The following is a 14,104-nucleotide window of genomic DNA, read 5'->3' on the forward strand; positions in this document are numbered from 1 at the left end:
AAAACGGAGTCGCACGAAATACTTTACATATCTTGAAAGCGTGTTTGTTTACCATTTTCGAGTCACGTGATCAGTTGACGACGTATGAAGCTAAAAGGGTCTATTCCGTGACAGATGACGATATCGAAGTCTAGCTCGAAGATGGCCACAAATTTTATTAGGTCTTGATAACGGAAGCTCTAAAACATGATTTAAAGTTGTAAGAAGACCACAGCGTTATGACAGAGCAATATTCCATTGACGTATGTGCAAAGAACCTAGCCCCAAGAGCATTTTTCATCCCTAGCAGCTGAAAGCATTATTAATTTCCTATGTTTTTGTAATCTTTTCTCTCACTCTTTTATCTTTGTGTTGAATCCGAAAGAATTTGCTTTATCTAAGATCGTTACTGTCAACATCTGGGTACTTAGTTCAAGTCAAAATGAAAGTTTCTCTATCTACAAACTCTGAGCAAAATATCGTTTCAGGAGAGCATTTGATCGGTCGCGAAAATTTCAATAAGAATTTCGATAGATGCATGAGTAAAGATGTACTGTAATATGTTGTTATCAAAAACGATTTGACTTACCAAAAGCGATAGTTACTGCCAATATAAGCGAGATCATTGAGCCTGAGCTTGAATCCTGACCAATAATGCGGAAATTAAGACGTCTCAGTTGGGAACGCAAGATTTCCGCCGTTTCCAGTCGCCACTTAATTTACTTTTATGAAGCAGACCTAATTAATCTTCCTTCTTATGGAATATCTTCCTTCAAATTATAATGGTTTATATCTGCAGACGCCCAAATGCCCGTTTGAAGCAAGGCGAACGAATCTCAGATGGCAAATTTTGTTCAAGATAGTTATGTTGACGTAGAACGAATAATCAATGATGTGTCAAAAGTGAAATTCAGTTAATACTAGTGTATAACTTATGTATTCTTCTAGTTATTGTCACGTGTTTCTATTTCTGTATTTTTATCTCATACTGTCATTTCTGCTTTTAAATTAATGATTTAATATTTAATTTCTGTTTCTTGTATATTTATTGAATCTTTTGTTGAACCGAAATTTATGTAAGATGTTTTAGCGTCCACACACTGCCCGCCGAGACTAGCTATGCTATTTGTGGGCAGTGGTTGATTATGTTAAGCAGACCTAATTAATCTTCCTTCTTATGGAATATCTTCGTTCAAATTATAATGGTTTATATCCGCAGACGCCCAAATGCCCGTTTGAAGAAAGGCGAACGAGTCTCAGATGGAATTTTTTGTTCAAGATAGTTATGTTGACGTGGAACGAATAATCAATGATGTGTCAAAAGTTAAATCCAGTTAATAGTAGTGTATAACTTATGTATTCTTTTAGTTATTGTCATGTGTTTCTATTTCTGTATTTTTATCTCATACTGTCATTTCTGTTTTTAAATTAATGATTTAATATTTAATTTCTGTTTCTTGTATATTTATTGAATCTCTTATTGAACCGAAATTTTTGTGAGATGTTTTAGCGTCCACACACTCACTGCCCGCCGAGACTAGCTATGCTATTTGTGGGTAGTGGTTGATTATGTTAAGTTAAGTTTAACGTCATTAGAATAAAGAATTAAAAAAATAAAAATGCATTGTGGATGAATTTACTATTGTGAAGATAAGGAAAATGTTGTACAATGCCCATCTACTTCCTTAGTTACAATTGTTCGGCCTTGAAATGACAAATACTTTTCCCATTAGAATTTATCAAGGCATCAACCCCTTAAAGAGTCCGTAGGTACTAAAAGTTGGAATCACCTGAAACCACCTGAAACGACTTGAAACCATCTGAAACCATCTGAAACCACCGATGAAACCACCTGAAACCATCTGAAACCCCCAAGGAAACCATCTGAAATGACCTGAAAATATCTCGAAACAATTTAAAACAACATGAAAGCACCTATAAAATTACGGGTAACATCAGAAAATAAGTGTTAACAATCGAGTTTATCCACAGAGAGCCCGGCTTACGGATATCGTATATAATGCCCTACAGTACAGAATAGGCACCACGAACAGGTTTTCAAGGAAACATTCCATTGTTCTTGTTGAAAATACACTCAATTAGCTCTACGAATGGCTGGGAGTTGCACGGAAATATGCGAATTCATCTCTTGACAAAGCACTTGCGTGACAATAACAACATGCGATCGCGAATGCATAGAAGAAACTGTTTTAAATCGAAAGAAATACGTGAAGTTTTTTCGACGGGATCATGCAAATTATATATGAAAAAGCCCAGGAAGACCTGAAGATTTACAAACTTTCTAAGGAAATTTTGAAGATTGTGTTTCTTTTTAATCAGAGACGAATTTATAGCGTGACCTAGAATTTCACTGACTTTGTTTGTGCAAAAGTGAAACATATGTGGATTTTTTGCAAGGTATTTTAGTGCAAATGACAGAATAAAGCTGATGAATGGTGGCTTTAACTTCCGCTACCTAAGAAAATTTCAGGTGGTTTCATCGGTGGTTTCAGATGGTTTCAGATGGTTTCAGTTGGTTTCAGTTGGTTTCAGATGGTTTCAGCGGGTTTCAGGTGATTCCAACTTTTAGCACCTACGAAATTTCAAGAGTAGGCGATAGTGCCCGCGTACCAGGTGCGCCACGTACGTATTCATGGCTCGATTGGGAATTGTTATGTTGTCAACGGTTTTTCTCTGCGAGCTTACGTGGTTGAATAACGTCTCAGCTTTGCTTAACGGGAGAAAATTAAGTCAAGCACTTGCTAGACTGGCTACAGATGGACTTCGCGTCGCAGAAATACAGGTATTGAAGTACCCTCTCTTTCTTTGATAGTACACGCTGGTTGGTGAAAGAGCCTAAGTGCTGCAACAACGGGCAGCAACTGCTTTGATTAGCTCCGATTTGGTTATTATTTCTTTTGCGTCAGCCTTAACGGCCGCCATCTTGGATTTCGCATGATTGCAAACCGGTAAGGGTGGTAACCAATTGTAATCATGCATTTTCATGACAAATATCCACCTTGTCACGCAAAATGGTGTTAAATGGGCCGAATGCGTAAATCACTACTTGATTACAATTCATTACCTAGTCCTTCACCAATTGCCTCTACAATGACAATGTGGAAGATATTCATCAACCGTGCTTCCGATTAATCACTCCGTTTATAGATCATCTGTTTAGTGATGAGTTTCTTTTATTTTGAAGTTCAACGATTGTCTCGTTTCAGCTATTACAACAACAAAACTGATATTGACTTTCTTTCCTTAACTTACTTGTTATAATTGGCCCGGCCCATGTATAGCTAGTGCTATAGTTTAAGAGACTAGTCTATCAAATTTAATTATCAAAGGTCTTATTCATAAATAAGTGAAAATAAAAAAGTGGGTTTAAAGTGTAAAGCAGGGAGAAAATGAGAGAGTACTTAACTCTTCGATGTTGAGTTTTATGGAGATAAGTGAGTAGCTGACAGTTTTCTAAGATAATACTTGTTTGACCAACCATCATGATGATATTCTTTATCTTTATATTTCCTTTATTCTTTTAACTGATATCTTACTAAGAGATAATCCTGTGTATGTCATTAAATTTCCGCTCACGATATTTTCCCATCTTAATCATCAAACCTTCGTCCATTTTGACTGTGAGTATTTCTTTTCAGGGTCAAATTTTTTTCTTTATTTTCATTTTTCTCCTTCTCCTTTTTATTTCGTGTCCCCATTTCAGGTCTTGCTCTACCTTCTTCTTTCCTCAATAATCTCCCCCTTTTACCTTTCTTTTATCACTACGGCATTCAACGTCCTTCTGCTCAGCACTAGCCCTTAATCACGACGAGTCCGAATTTCAATGAGCAAGTGAGGCTGGAGATTTACAAGATATATGGAACAGCTCGCAATTTATCGCCGGGGGGGGGGGAGGTTGGGGCCTGAAGGAGGGGCAGCATCGGAGGATTTTGGTTGTGCCACGATAAAATTAACCTGATTACCGCATAGTTCTGTCGGTGACGACTGATCCTCCCTCCGTTCTCCCTAAAACCATGACATCCCCCCCTATGAGGCGAGAAATAATTACTGATCCATATCATATATCTTTTCCTTTAGGCTGGAAAGTATACCAGTATCAGTGATACATCGAATCTGAGGGAAGCCATGGGAAAGTACTACGACTTCTTCTCCAAAAGTGCAGCCAGTCATAAACCTGTTTTTTCCGTTCCTTACATAGATGCCTTTGGAATTGGTATGCCTCTTGTACAATTTGCATCATTTACCGTCATAAGCGGTCTAAATAGCTCTGTTTTTAAATTGAGACGGTTAAATCAACACCGTTTGTATTATTTGGTCGTGAAAGAAAAACCCATAAGCCAAGTAAGCGATAGGAATTGATTAGACGGAGCCACTACATCGCTAGATTCTTGAAAAAAGAAACAAGTCTCTCTCACTTTTTGCCAATCCTATGGCCCCATACACTGGTAAAGCAAACTTTTACCAGGCTATCCAACTCCTTGCATGCAACTTCTACCCAACTTAGGTCTTATGTATTTTAGCTGCATAAACTCACAAACAAACAATCATAAGGCAAGAGCAGAAATATATCTTTCAGCCTTTTCTCACAGCTCTCCCACAGCTCTCCCACAGCTCTCTTACAAGCCATTAAGCCCATCAGGCCGTAAGTTAGATAACTCATTGGGTTAATTACGTCCCCTTCGTTAAATAAAGAATATTGTATTGTATTGTAAAAAAGTCAAATGACATGACGACAATTATATCTATATAAACATGTAAACTTTGAGACGGGATCCTCCTTGTTCGTCAAAACCAATATTGTTTTTGTTTTCTCGCCGAAGGTCTCTTAACCACAATTGCATTACCTGTGTATCATGAGAACAAGTTCATCGGTGTGGTGGGTACAGATGTCAGCATGGAAGATATTCAGTACCAAATTAACTACCTCCAAAGAGGACAAGCCAGCTATGCCTTTATGGCAAATAGATTTGGAAGGGCCATGATACATCCCCTTCTGCCAGCACCACAGGGTGCCTTTGACGACCCTGTTTTCATAGACATAGCTAACCTGGAACCAGAGCCGCAGTTTGGCGACATTGTAAAATCTATTATGCGGTTTGTATCGATGCAATTTCCTTTTGTTTTTACCACGGTAATTACTTTAAGTTTTTCCATGTCTGTAAGAGAAGGTTTAGGAGGACTCCATATCTCTTATCTTTCAAAGCGTAGAAATACTTTTTTCGTCGTTGTGTCTTTCCTATGCCGACCTTAACAGCCTCTGAATTTGCTCTGTGGAAAACTGTCAATCAGGTGGAGGCACAAAAGAATTTTTTTTCATACCGTACGGCAAATGATTAATTTAAGGAGCGAATAAAAAAAAACAAAACAAAAAACAAAACAACAAAAGTGGGGGAGAACTCAGTACTCATTCTTTTGGCTTAAAAAAGAAGAAAAACACAAGGACAGGAAAGCATTATTGAATTGTTTTATTTTTGCGAACTTTTCTTACATTGTTATAAATGATCTAAGATACGATTTTGGTTTTCAAAGGGGTGGTGAAGGAAATAAAACTTTTGTGTCAAAGCAATTTCTGGCGCGCGGTGGTAAAGTAATAGAGGGAGTCAGAGTTGTAGAGTTGAATTCAACGTACCACTGGAAATCCATTCCGGAAACCAGTTTCACTGTTGCAATTGTAGTTCCTGTTGGTGACAGCGAAAGAAGTTTAGACAAGCAAACAATCTCTCCAGGTACGGAGATTCTATTTTGCGCCACCATTTAGTACTACGTGTAGCGTAGCAGTCAAGGTGTTACGTTCATACTTGTAAAAATGTCATGTACTTGTCAGACAGTTTTCAGATAGTTGTAATTAGGTATGCTAATGTAGACGATATTTAAGACTTGCGTTGTATGTGGTATTGTAATTTTTCTTTTGAACAGTAAAGTTGCTTGTTTGGATACAACACTACGTTATGAGACAGGATACAGCAAAACTCAGAAATTGCTTAAAAGTGCGAGACGACAACCACTATGACAAGGACAAAGACAAAGATAGGGAGAACGACAAGGAAAAGGACGGCGGCATCGGCCACTGTCATCTTGCTCTAAAGAGATAAATAGCACTTTTTACAAAATCAAGTTGTTGTACGTCCATTTAATTTCGATAGATATAATATTGAGTGGTTGACTAAAAATGAACTTGTTGTGAGGTTTTCATCTCAGAAGTTCTCATAGGTTTAAGTGAAATCTTTTCTCCAAAAGAAGTTATATGAAGACAATGAGACCATGATAAGTGCTATATAGTGCTACTGCTGTTCGGACCCAAAGCAAAAAATAGTGCTTGTTTGTCACTCAACGAGTTTTCTTGACGCTTTTTTTCGTCAGCTGCAAAGTTTGCTTACCATCGTTTGGACCTTGTCAAAATTGAAGAACCATGTGTCCACTTTACTAGATATGCTTCCAAAGGTATTTCAATAATATCAACGCTTAAAAAGGGCTACGTGCAATCCGTCTGGTAACTTTTATAATCTTTGTATATTTAGTAAGGGAAAAGGTATTATACAATAGAAATCGCGCGGGGAATGTTATTTTGATAGTTATGGAGGAAAATTTTCAAGTATTTATCCCAGTTACCATGTTGCAGGCGGCAGTAAGCCGCCATCATCACGATTTAAAGGAGCGTGGGCGGAGTTGATATGCCAGGCTTTCAAACGAAGGCGCTGGTGGTAATGTCGATTGGTGTTGATAATTTCAGAATTATCCCATCCAATTGTATGGTTAGTTAGGCATGTGTGCTCCGAAAAGGCTGAATTTTCCTTTTAGCAATAGTAGACCGCTTTTTAATGCTCTTTCAAACGTGTACCAAACTGATGTTTGGTCTGTGCGATATACTCGTGATCACAGTCATTGCACCGGGGAAATAGAATAAATAGGGCCGGTTCGTTTTTCTTTCCTGACAGGATCCATAGGTTTGGGAAAAGTATGCCCCAAAAGTCTGGAAAGGTTTTTGAGCAGCTTTAACGTTGTGGCTATTCAAAATTCTTTTAATGGGCTCCGTAACACCCTGAATGTAAGGAATAACAGCAAAACCAGTCGCTCGTTCCTTCTCATCTGGGGTATTACTAGTTGTGACGGGTTTCTGGAAGTTATGGAGAAATGTTTTGGCATAGCCGTTTACTTTTAGGACGTCCGAAACATATTTTTCTCTCCTCAGCCTTCAAATCAAGTGAAGATGGTAGATAGTCAGCCCTCCTGAGTAAAGTTTCGGGAAGCCTGGCATATCAACCTCGCCCACGCTCCTTTAAATCGTGACGATAGCGGCTAACTACCTGACGCCTGTCTATTTACACCTCGTCAGAAAAAAAGAGCAGCTAATTAGTGGGCATATAAAATGAACTCTTGTTGTAACGACTAGATCGCCCCTGATGAAGGCACTCGACAGGTGTGTCAAAACGTTGGGTCTATGAATAGTCCTCTTTACAGTTGTGGGCTTGGTGGCCAAGCCTTCGAACAGGAGTGAGGCTTAGGGTGACCTTGTTATGATAGAGATGTTGCTGCCTTTCAAATGCAAATTACTTTGTTATCACGCTAACTAGATACAGGTCTCTATCACAACAGGGTCACCCTTAGCCTCACTCCTGTTCAAAGGCTTGGCCACCAAGCCCACCACTGTAAAAGGGACTATAGTAACTTTTCGGTTACATTTAGTAAATCTTTAAACCAGAGTAGCGTCAAACCATGTCTGATTGTCCACCTGGTTGCCTTGTGAACTTTAATATATGAACTTAATTGTTCAAATAAATTCAGAAAGTACCTCTTATTTTCCTATTTGTCAAAAATACGTTTCAGTCTTTGGAGAAAGCCGAAAGGTTACTCAACAAATTTTCAGTGGGGAATTTCCACAAAGTGGTAGGGCATTTGAAAAAATTGCGGAAACTAAGACTTGCCAAAATCAGCTGCTCCTCTTTGGGTTTGGCATCCTCCACTAATATGCTGTATCAGTCTTCACAGTAACCCTGGGTTTTGAATAAAAGAGTTCCGAAATAATTTTTTCTCCTTATTTAACTCCTCAGGTGCAGTTGTGAAATTCAGTGCTGAAGCCTTCACAGATCCGTACAACTATCTTGGTTCGAGCGAGAACGCGTCTACTGTAGACGCATACCAGAAGTATATGGACCAGAAAAATGCACCTAACCCTGGATTTAAGCTTGGCGTACGGGACACAGTTACAGTTACAAGAATGGTCGAAGATATCTGGATTCGGGGATCAAAAGATTACGTGAGATACCTGGTTCGACAATACATTGGAACAGCAAATGGCGTATTTTTACAAAAACCTGGAACCTTGTTAGCGAAGTCATTTGATCCAACCAGGCGTCCATGGTAATGATATTCGTTTGCTAATCAAAATTCTTTAAATTACTTTTTGCGAATTTTTCTGTATGAGCGAGGTGAATAGGAGTATGCAAAGCCGCCAACTTGAATGCACTGCATGTGTGAATATGTAAAATCTCATTTGAACATATCTCATCAGAATAATATAAATCATTCACAGGTACAATTTAGCTGTGAGTAACAGAGGATTAGTTACTTTAACAACCCCATTTATGGACGCCGATGGAGCAGGACTAGTTATAAGTGTGGCTCAAAGCCTTTATCTTGGAAAACGTGACAACACCAACGATCACTTGTTTGGAGTCACTGGAGCTGATATCCCACTTTCCTTCTTTCAAAGGTAGCGTTTTTGATGACGAAGTTATTTTATATTTTGTATGTCTCCATTATGGGAAAGCAATTGCAAATCAGCAAGGGTATTACTGAGAGAGTGAATATATGACTGAGTGTCGTGTGAGTGTGTGAGTACGTGAGTGGGTAAGTGCGTGAGCGCGTAAGTGTGTGAGTATGTGTGAGTGAGTTTGTGTGTGGCTAAGTAAGTGACTTAGACCCACCAGCTTAATAAGAGAAATGATTTGCTCGAACCAATCGCTTGCTCAATTTAAGTAATCACAGTTTTTGCCTTTTACAGACTCCTGATAGATGTCTATCCTCAGTGCAAAAGCGTCAACTATACTTGCTTTTTGCTGGATAAAGCTGGCTTTCTCATCCTTTATGATGATTTTATATTTCCTAATGCTTCTGCAAAAACAGTGGAATATGTTCATATCACTGAGAAAGATAAAGACTTGGCCGCAGATCTCATAAATAGGAGATATATGGAGAGAAAGCAGTGTCGAGATTTAAGCAAACTGAAACTAGAATCATTTTATGAACTTCAGCTACCGAGTCGGGGTGCAAACACTTTAAGTAACGGCAAACGCTGCAGAAAGTACCAGCTTTCCCAAGTGAACGGAAGCAATGTCATTTTAGGTAGGCTGAAGTGCTAGATAACAGGAGGTTTTCCTTTTTTCTTGCAATGTCATTATTATTGTCCGAAAATATGCCGACTAAGTGTGATGTATGAGGAATGTATGAAGCGCGATACCCTCTTGCAAATTTCGCACGTTGCTACATCCTCATACAACACACTTAGTCGGCATATTTTCGGACTATATCGACCACAACCTTCCCAAACAAGTAAAAATGTGTGAAATGCAGACTTTTGTGTTCTCGATTTGACGTCACATTACCCGCTAGAGCCATTCCTCTTTAAACTCGGTCGTGGGGCAAGATGGCGGCCGATTTTCCGTATTTTGACAGGGCACAGAAAATTGAAGATTTCAGCAAATAAAAAAGTTTTTGCACAGAAGTACTCCAAAAAATACGCTTATTTCGTTAAGGGAAAAAAAATTTTTGGGTTTGTGTGCACTTTAAGACAAGTTTAAACCAAAATTGTTTTTGTAGATTGTAACATTCTGTTTGTTCCTACAAAATAGAGTTGGGAAGATTTATATATATTTTAAGGCGTTTTTATGAAAACAATTGTTCCATTCGAACCTGTTGGATATGAGATGAGTGTAGCCAACTCGGCCTTACGGGCCTCGTTGGCTATTTATCACCTCATATATATCCAGCGCGCACTCCTGGAATAATTGTTAATTGACAACAGTTCTCGACCGATGAGCGAGCGAGAACTTTTACAGTTACCGTGTTATACTAAATCGATGATTGCCTCGTAGAGTCCCTCTTTGTCCCCCGTCAAGAAATATTTTGTCCGTCGAAAATGTTAACGATCCGCCCACAACAGGATTACCAAAGTGTTTTGATCCACGTTGCGTTACTTATCCGGACTGGGAATCCTGTGCTGGGGTCGTAGGTTGCTACTGGTGTGTACGCGACAAAAACAACAACTCACTTACTACCAAATATTGCTCTGACAGAAGTGTTTGTTACGGTAAGGCGAGTATGCTTCCGTTTATTCTTTGATATGACTTATTCTCTGTCACGGGATCGGTGTTCACAAGTCACGTTCACGGATAAAACCTCTCCATTGCCTATGCAGGGAATTTTTTAATATCGTCTAATAGGTATTTTAATCTTAGGTCCGATAGGATAAAAATCTTCTTTGAAAAACTCAACTGGAGATGGGTGAGCACTTTATTTTTTGTCCTATAGTGACCACGGTGTTGCGTTCCATGTCACTTTCGGGGTTAATGATTTAGGCTTTGGATCTTGTCAAACTCACTAATTTCAAGAGGGAACACGCTTTTTTTCCGGTGACGTATATGTATGTAGATAACTTGTAAAGATCTCGTAAATCTAATATGTAATTCAGGGGTGCAGCTAAGGGAAGGTCCTGGGGTGTTAGTAGAGCCCCCCCCCCCCCCCCCACTTCAACTAAGAGATATTTTTAAATTCGATAAGACACACCGCTAACGATTTAGAAGGTGAAAAGGATGAAACTGGAGAATCTACACAGCTTAAAAAATGTCACTTTAAATTTGTAGCTTAAAGCGTGGACGTCTACCTGATAGTTGGATTGATGATGTGGTTGTGATCCCCACCTCTTTAAGAACTCCTTGCTGCGTCTTTGCAAAAAGACTAAACTGTCCTCTTAGACTGTTTGCCCTATCGACAACTAAAGAGAAACGGGAAGCCGTTTTGTTTCCTTAAGTCTCATTAGAGGTGGAAAAAACCTCACTGATCACTTTCAAGTTAGCCAGTGAGAATGGGCTAAGTATTTTACTCTTGCGTTGTACACTTTTCACATCACTAACGTCTGTATTACTTTCAATTATAACTTCAGTCGTAGACAGTCTAACAGACGATGACAAAAAACTGTCGGGAGGAGCTATCGCAGGCATTCTTCTTCTCGGATCACTAATGTTCCTCATCATCATCACTGGTCTTCTAATTTGGTATCGCAAATTTCGCCGTGGTATTGAAGACTTGCCTGCACAAGACGTCCCTGCTGAAGACTTGCCTGATAGAGCAGTAGTTCCTTACGAGCCTACCGCACCTCCACGTGACGTGGTATACGCGGAATTGCCCGGAACCCGCCAGTAGTTCCCGTAGTTAAATTGACATGTGAGCTTTCATTTCGTTATGTAACGATTGGATTTTAAGTTCGAGTTTTTCTGCTAGCGCTAAAAATACATAAAACTCAACGTAGAAACTATGAAACCATGCTAAGCTCAGCAAAGCGTAGACATCATGGCCTGCATTCTTTCCAATCCACTCTAACAGAAAAAGTCCACTTTGTGTCTACTGACTGCTTACCTGCTTGCAATGCGGAAAGAAAATCCTACTAGTGACACAATTCGAGGTAAAGTAAAGGAAATTTTTCTGTAATAGCAAATAGTATGGGCTACTGTGGCCAAAACGTGCCACGGCAATTTCACTTTAATCACAGCAATTTCAGTTTAACTACTGCAATTTCAATTTGACCACGGCAACTTCAAGGTAACCACGGAAATTTCAATTTGATCACGGCAACTTTACTTTTACCAAGGCAATTTTTAATTTTTGAGCGCGGCAATTTCAATTTGATTCATGGCTCAAGTTGTTTCGCGACACAGTCAACGGAGATTTAAAATATAAACTAGTGAGCAGTACTTCTGCGAACATTAGTTGTAAAACTTTTTAATTTCCGACGCGTTTCGTCCAACTGTCGTTGACTTCTTCAGGGAGTTTTGCAAGTATAATTAATATTGTACTTTATTTTTGGAAAATTAATTGCCGTGGTCAACTTGAAATTAATATTGCCGTGGTTAAATTGAAGTTGCCGTGATCAAATGGAAATTTCCGTGGCTAACTTGAAGTTGCCGTGGTCAAATTGAAATTGTTGTGGTTAATCTAAAATTGCCGTGATTAAATTGAAATTGCATGGCATTTTTGGGCAGCTGTAATGGGCGTACTTGGCGAGAGAAACCTTCAAACGTTGTCCCGCCCCTAACTTCGAAGCATGGAAACTAGTCAACGGCGCAAAGGTTACTGGGAGAATTAAAATGGTGCAGACTTTAGCCAGTTATCAGCTTGGAGAATTTGGTCGTGATTCGTTAGTTTCTGGACAGTTGTAAGGTACAATGAATGTTCTTAAACCTGTAATGCTACCACCAGGCTAAAAATAAAACTTGAATGCTTGAACTGAGGTCCTGCTGATCTGATCAACAGTGGAAAAAGATTTTCCAAAAAGATTAGCTTCCCTATAACTGGGACGTCGAAGTTTTCTGCGGCCAGAAAAGTAGTTGGAGAGACTGGAAAGGAAGTATTTTGACGAAGGACCTAAGCATATGGTCCTTAGTAAGGTATTGGTGTGTTTTGTCTAACAGGGGTGGAGATCAACAACCAATTCCCCATTTCAAAAACGAGTGGGGGAGTGGGTCGAGTTCGCCGCGCAAGTTTGTCTGGGATCGTTACTCAAGACACAAATCTTTGTTTACTAAATTTGTTTACAATGGAGTTGTGTCCCGAGTAACGGTCCCATACAAACTTGCGTGGCGAACTCGACCCACTCCCCCATTCGTTTTTGAAATGGGGAATTGGTTAGGTCCCTGAAAAGGACCGAGCAATATTGGATGCTGTCAAAGGCATGCGACTTGCCAAACTTTCATGTCAAATTTGACAGTGCAAGGGGCAAAAAATATGGGTGACAAGTTTACCAAGATAACAATTTTATAATTTGTGAAGCTTTGTGAAATAATTAAATAATCAAGATATATTTAATTATGTATAAAATTTATTGATAGTTTTATGTGAATCATGTCTCTTTTCTTAAATTAAAAATGTGTGTCTTCACATGTATATTTTTGGTAGGTTTGTTTGATATTGGGCTTATAACCCATAATGTTTTCCTGGCTATTTATTCACTAGCTTTGACTGTATAATTTAACAATAACTGTTGTGGTAATTCTGTCTAAACATTTTAAACTAAAATTGGTTTCCTGGCTATCTATTCACTAGCTTTGACTGTATAATTTAACAATAACTGTTGTGGTAGTTCTGTCTAATTATTTTTTGCTAAATTGGTCTGAAATCTAGATATTTAGACTATGGTGACTTATGAGCATACAAAAGTACCCAAAACGACTATTGTGTTTATTGCAAGGGATTCTGTAAATACTTTTAAGGTTTATGGAGAGACCCTAGCTAACTTTGATTTTATCACTTCAGTCAAATAAAATCACTTTAAGTCGCCTTAAGTTGCCTTAAATCGCCTAAAGTCGCAATGTTTTTTCTGCCAATTTTGCTTAGGTCGCCTTAAGTCGCCTTAAATTTCCCAAAGTCGCCCAAAGTTAAGGCGACTTAAGACCCCAGAGTAAGCCTACCTGTCATGGCCTTTTGTGTAGTTGTTATCCACCAGAGCTTTTAGAGAGTGATTGTAAAAGGCGAAATCCCTGCCTAGCCAAGCGTTGTAGTAGATTACGTGATCCTTTAGATAATTCATGGCATTACCTAATCCCTTGTACTTAAGGCTTAAATAGAGCTGTTTTGTAGAGCTTTCTTTGGTCAAGCCAGGTCGAGTCCGTTCTAGCCAGTTCAAACCCAGTTTCGTCAGAAATAAGTCTGTTCGGTAGTGCTTACAGAAAAAATCTACGTTGGAGCTAACTTTGTTGTTGCTAGTCATTGTCTTAAGGATAGTCAACAGCCGTAATAGATCCCGACCTTCCCGCAGCCAGCAAGTGCCCCCAGAAAAGCCTTTTCCCAGAGGAATTTTATCGAGTTGTTCCCCTAAGTCCGTTTATCTGTGAAG

The 14,104-nt window shown here is 39.0% G+C and overlaps 2 protein-coding genes and 1 pseudogene across 4 annotated transcripts in view; 1 reads left to right on the forward strand and 2 right to left on the reverse strand.

Annotated features, from left to right (window-relative positions):
* The window catches only part of LOC148742756 (uncharacterized), a 2,301-nt pseudogene extending 1,891 nt beyond the window's left edge, over nt 1-410 (reverse strand). Inside the window, exon 1 of the transcript XR_016000861.1 lies at nt 1-410. This exon is cut by the window's left edge and continues 101 nt beyond it. The product of XR_016000861.1 is annotated as an uncharacterized LOC148742756 (transcript).
* LOC111341995 (uncharacterized) overlaps nt 1-897 on the reverse strand; it is a 12,385-nt gene extending 11,488 nt beyond the window's left edge. Inside the window, exon 1 of the mRNA XM_088759219.1 lies at nt 569-897. Within this exon, the coding sequence (XP_088615345.1) occupies nt 569-605 (37 nt within the window). The 5' untranslated portion in view covers nt 606-897. The remainder of the gene's footprint in view (nt 1-568) is intronic.
* A 3,160-nt stretch (nt 898-4,057) lies between these two features.
* Nucleotides 4,058-13,553, forward strand: LOC148742757 (VWFA and cache domain-containing protein 1-like). 2 transcript variants are annotated; one of them, XM_088759417.1, is made up of 10 exons: nt 4,058-4,213; nt 4,821-5,094; nt 5,530-5,726; nt 6,361-6,441; nt 8,049-8,358; nt 8,531-8,710; nt 9,002-9,342; nt 10,092-10,306; nt 10,455-10,500; nt 11,159-13,553. In XM_088759417.1, the coding sequence occupies exons 1-8, from the start codon at nt 4,126-4,128 to the stop codon at nt 10,226-10,228; spliced, it is 1,608 nt and encodes a 535-aa protein (XP_088615543.1). In that variant the 5' UTR covers nt 4,058-4,125; the 3' UTR covers nt 10,229-10,306; nt 10,455-10,500; nt 11,159-13,553. The 2 variants fall into 2 exon arrangements, with proteins under 2 accessions (XP_088615543.1, XP_088615537.1); XM_088759411.1 differs by lacking the exon at nt 10,455-10,500.
* The last annotated feature ends 551 nt before the right edge of the window (nt 13,554-14,104 follow it).

Source organism: Stylophora pistillata, chromosome 1, assembly GCF_964205215.1.
Source record: "Stylophora pistillata chromosome 1, jaStyPist1.2, whole genome shotgun sequence".
Lineage (NCBI taxonomy): Eukaryota > Metazoa > Cnidaria > Anthozoa > Scleractinia > Pocilloporidae > Stylophora > Stylophora pistillata.

Bases quoted from the DNA above. Each gene is read 5' to 3' on its own strand.
- LOC148742757 (XM_088759417.1), top strand. From the start codon at position 4,126: ATGGGAAAGTACTACGACTTCTTCTCCAAAAGTGCAGCCAGTCATAAA. The intron at 4,214-4,820 runs GTATGCCTCTTG...TTCTCGCCGAAG, and splicing joins CATAGATGCCTTTGGAATTG to GTCTCTTAACCACAATTGCA. The intron at 8,711-9,001 runs GTAGCGTTTTTG...TGCCTTTTACAG, and splicing joins CCACTTTCCTTCTTTCAAAG to ACTCCTGATAGATGTCTATC.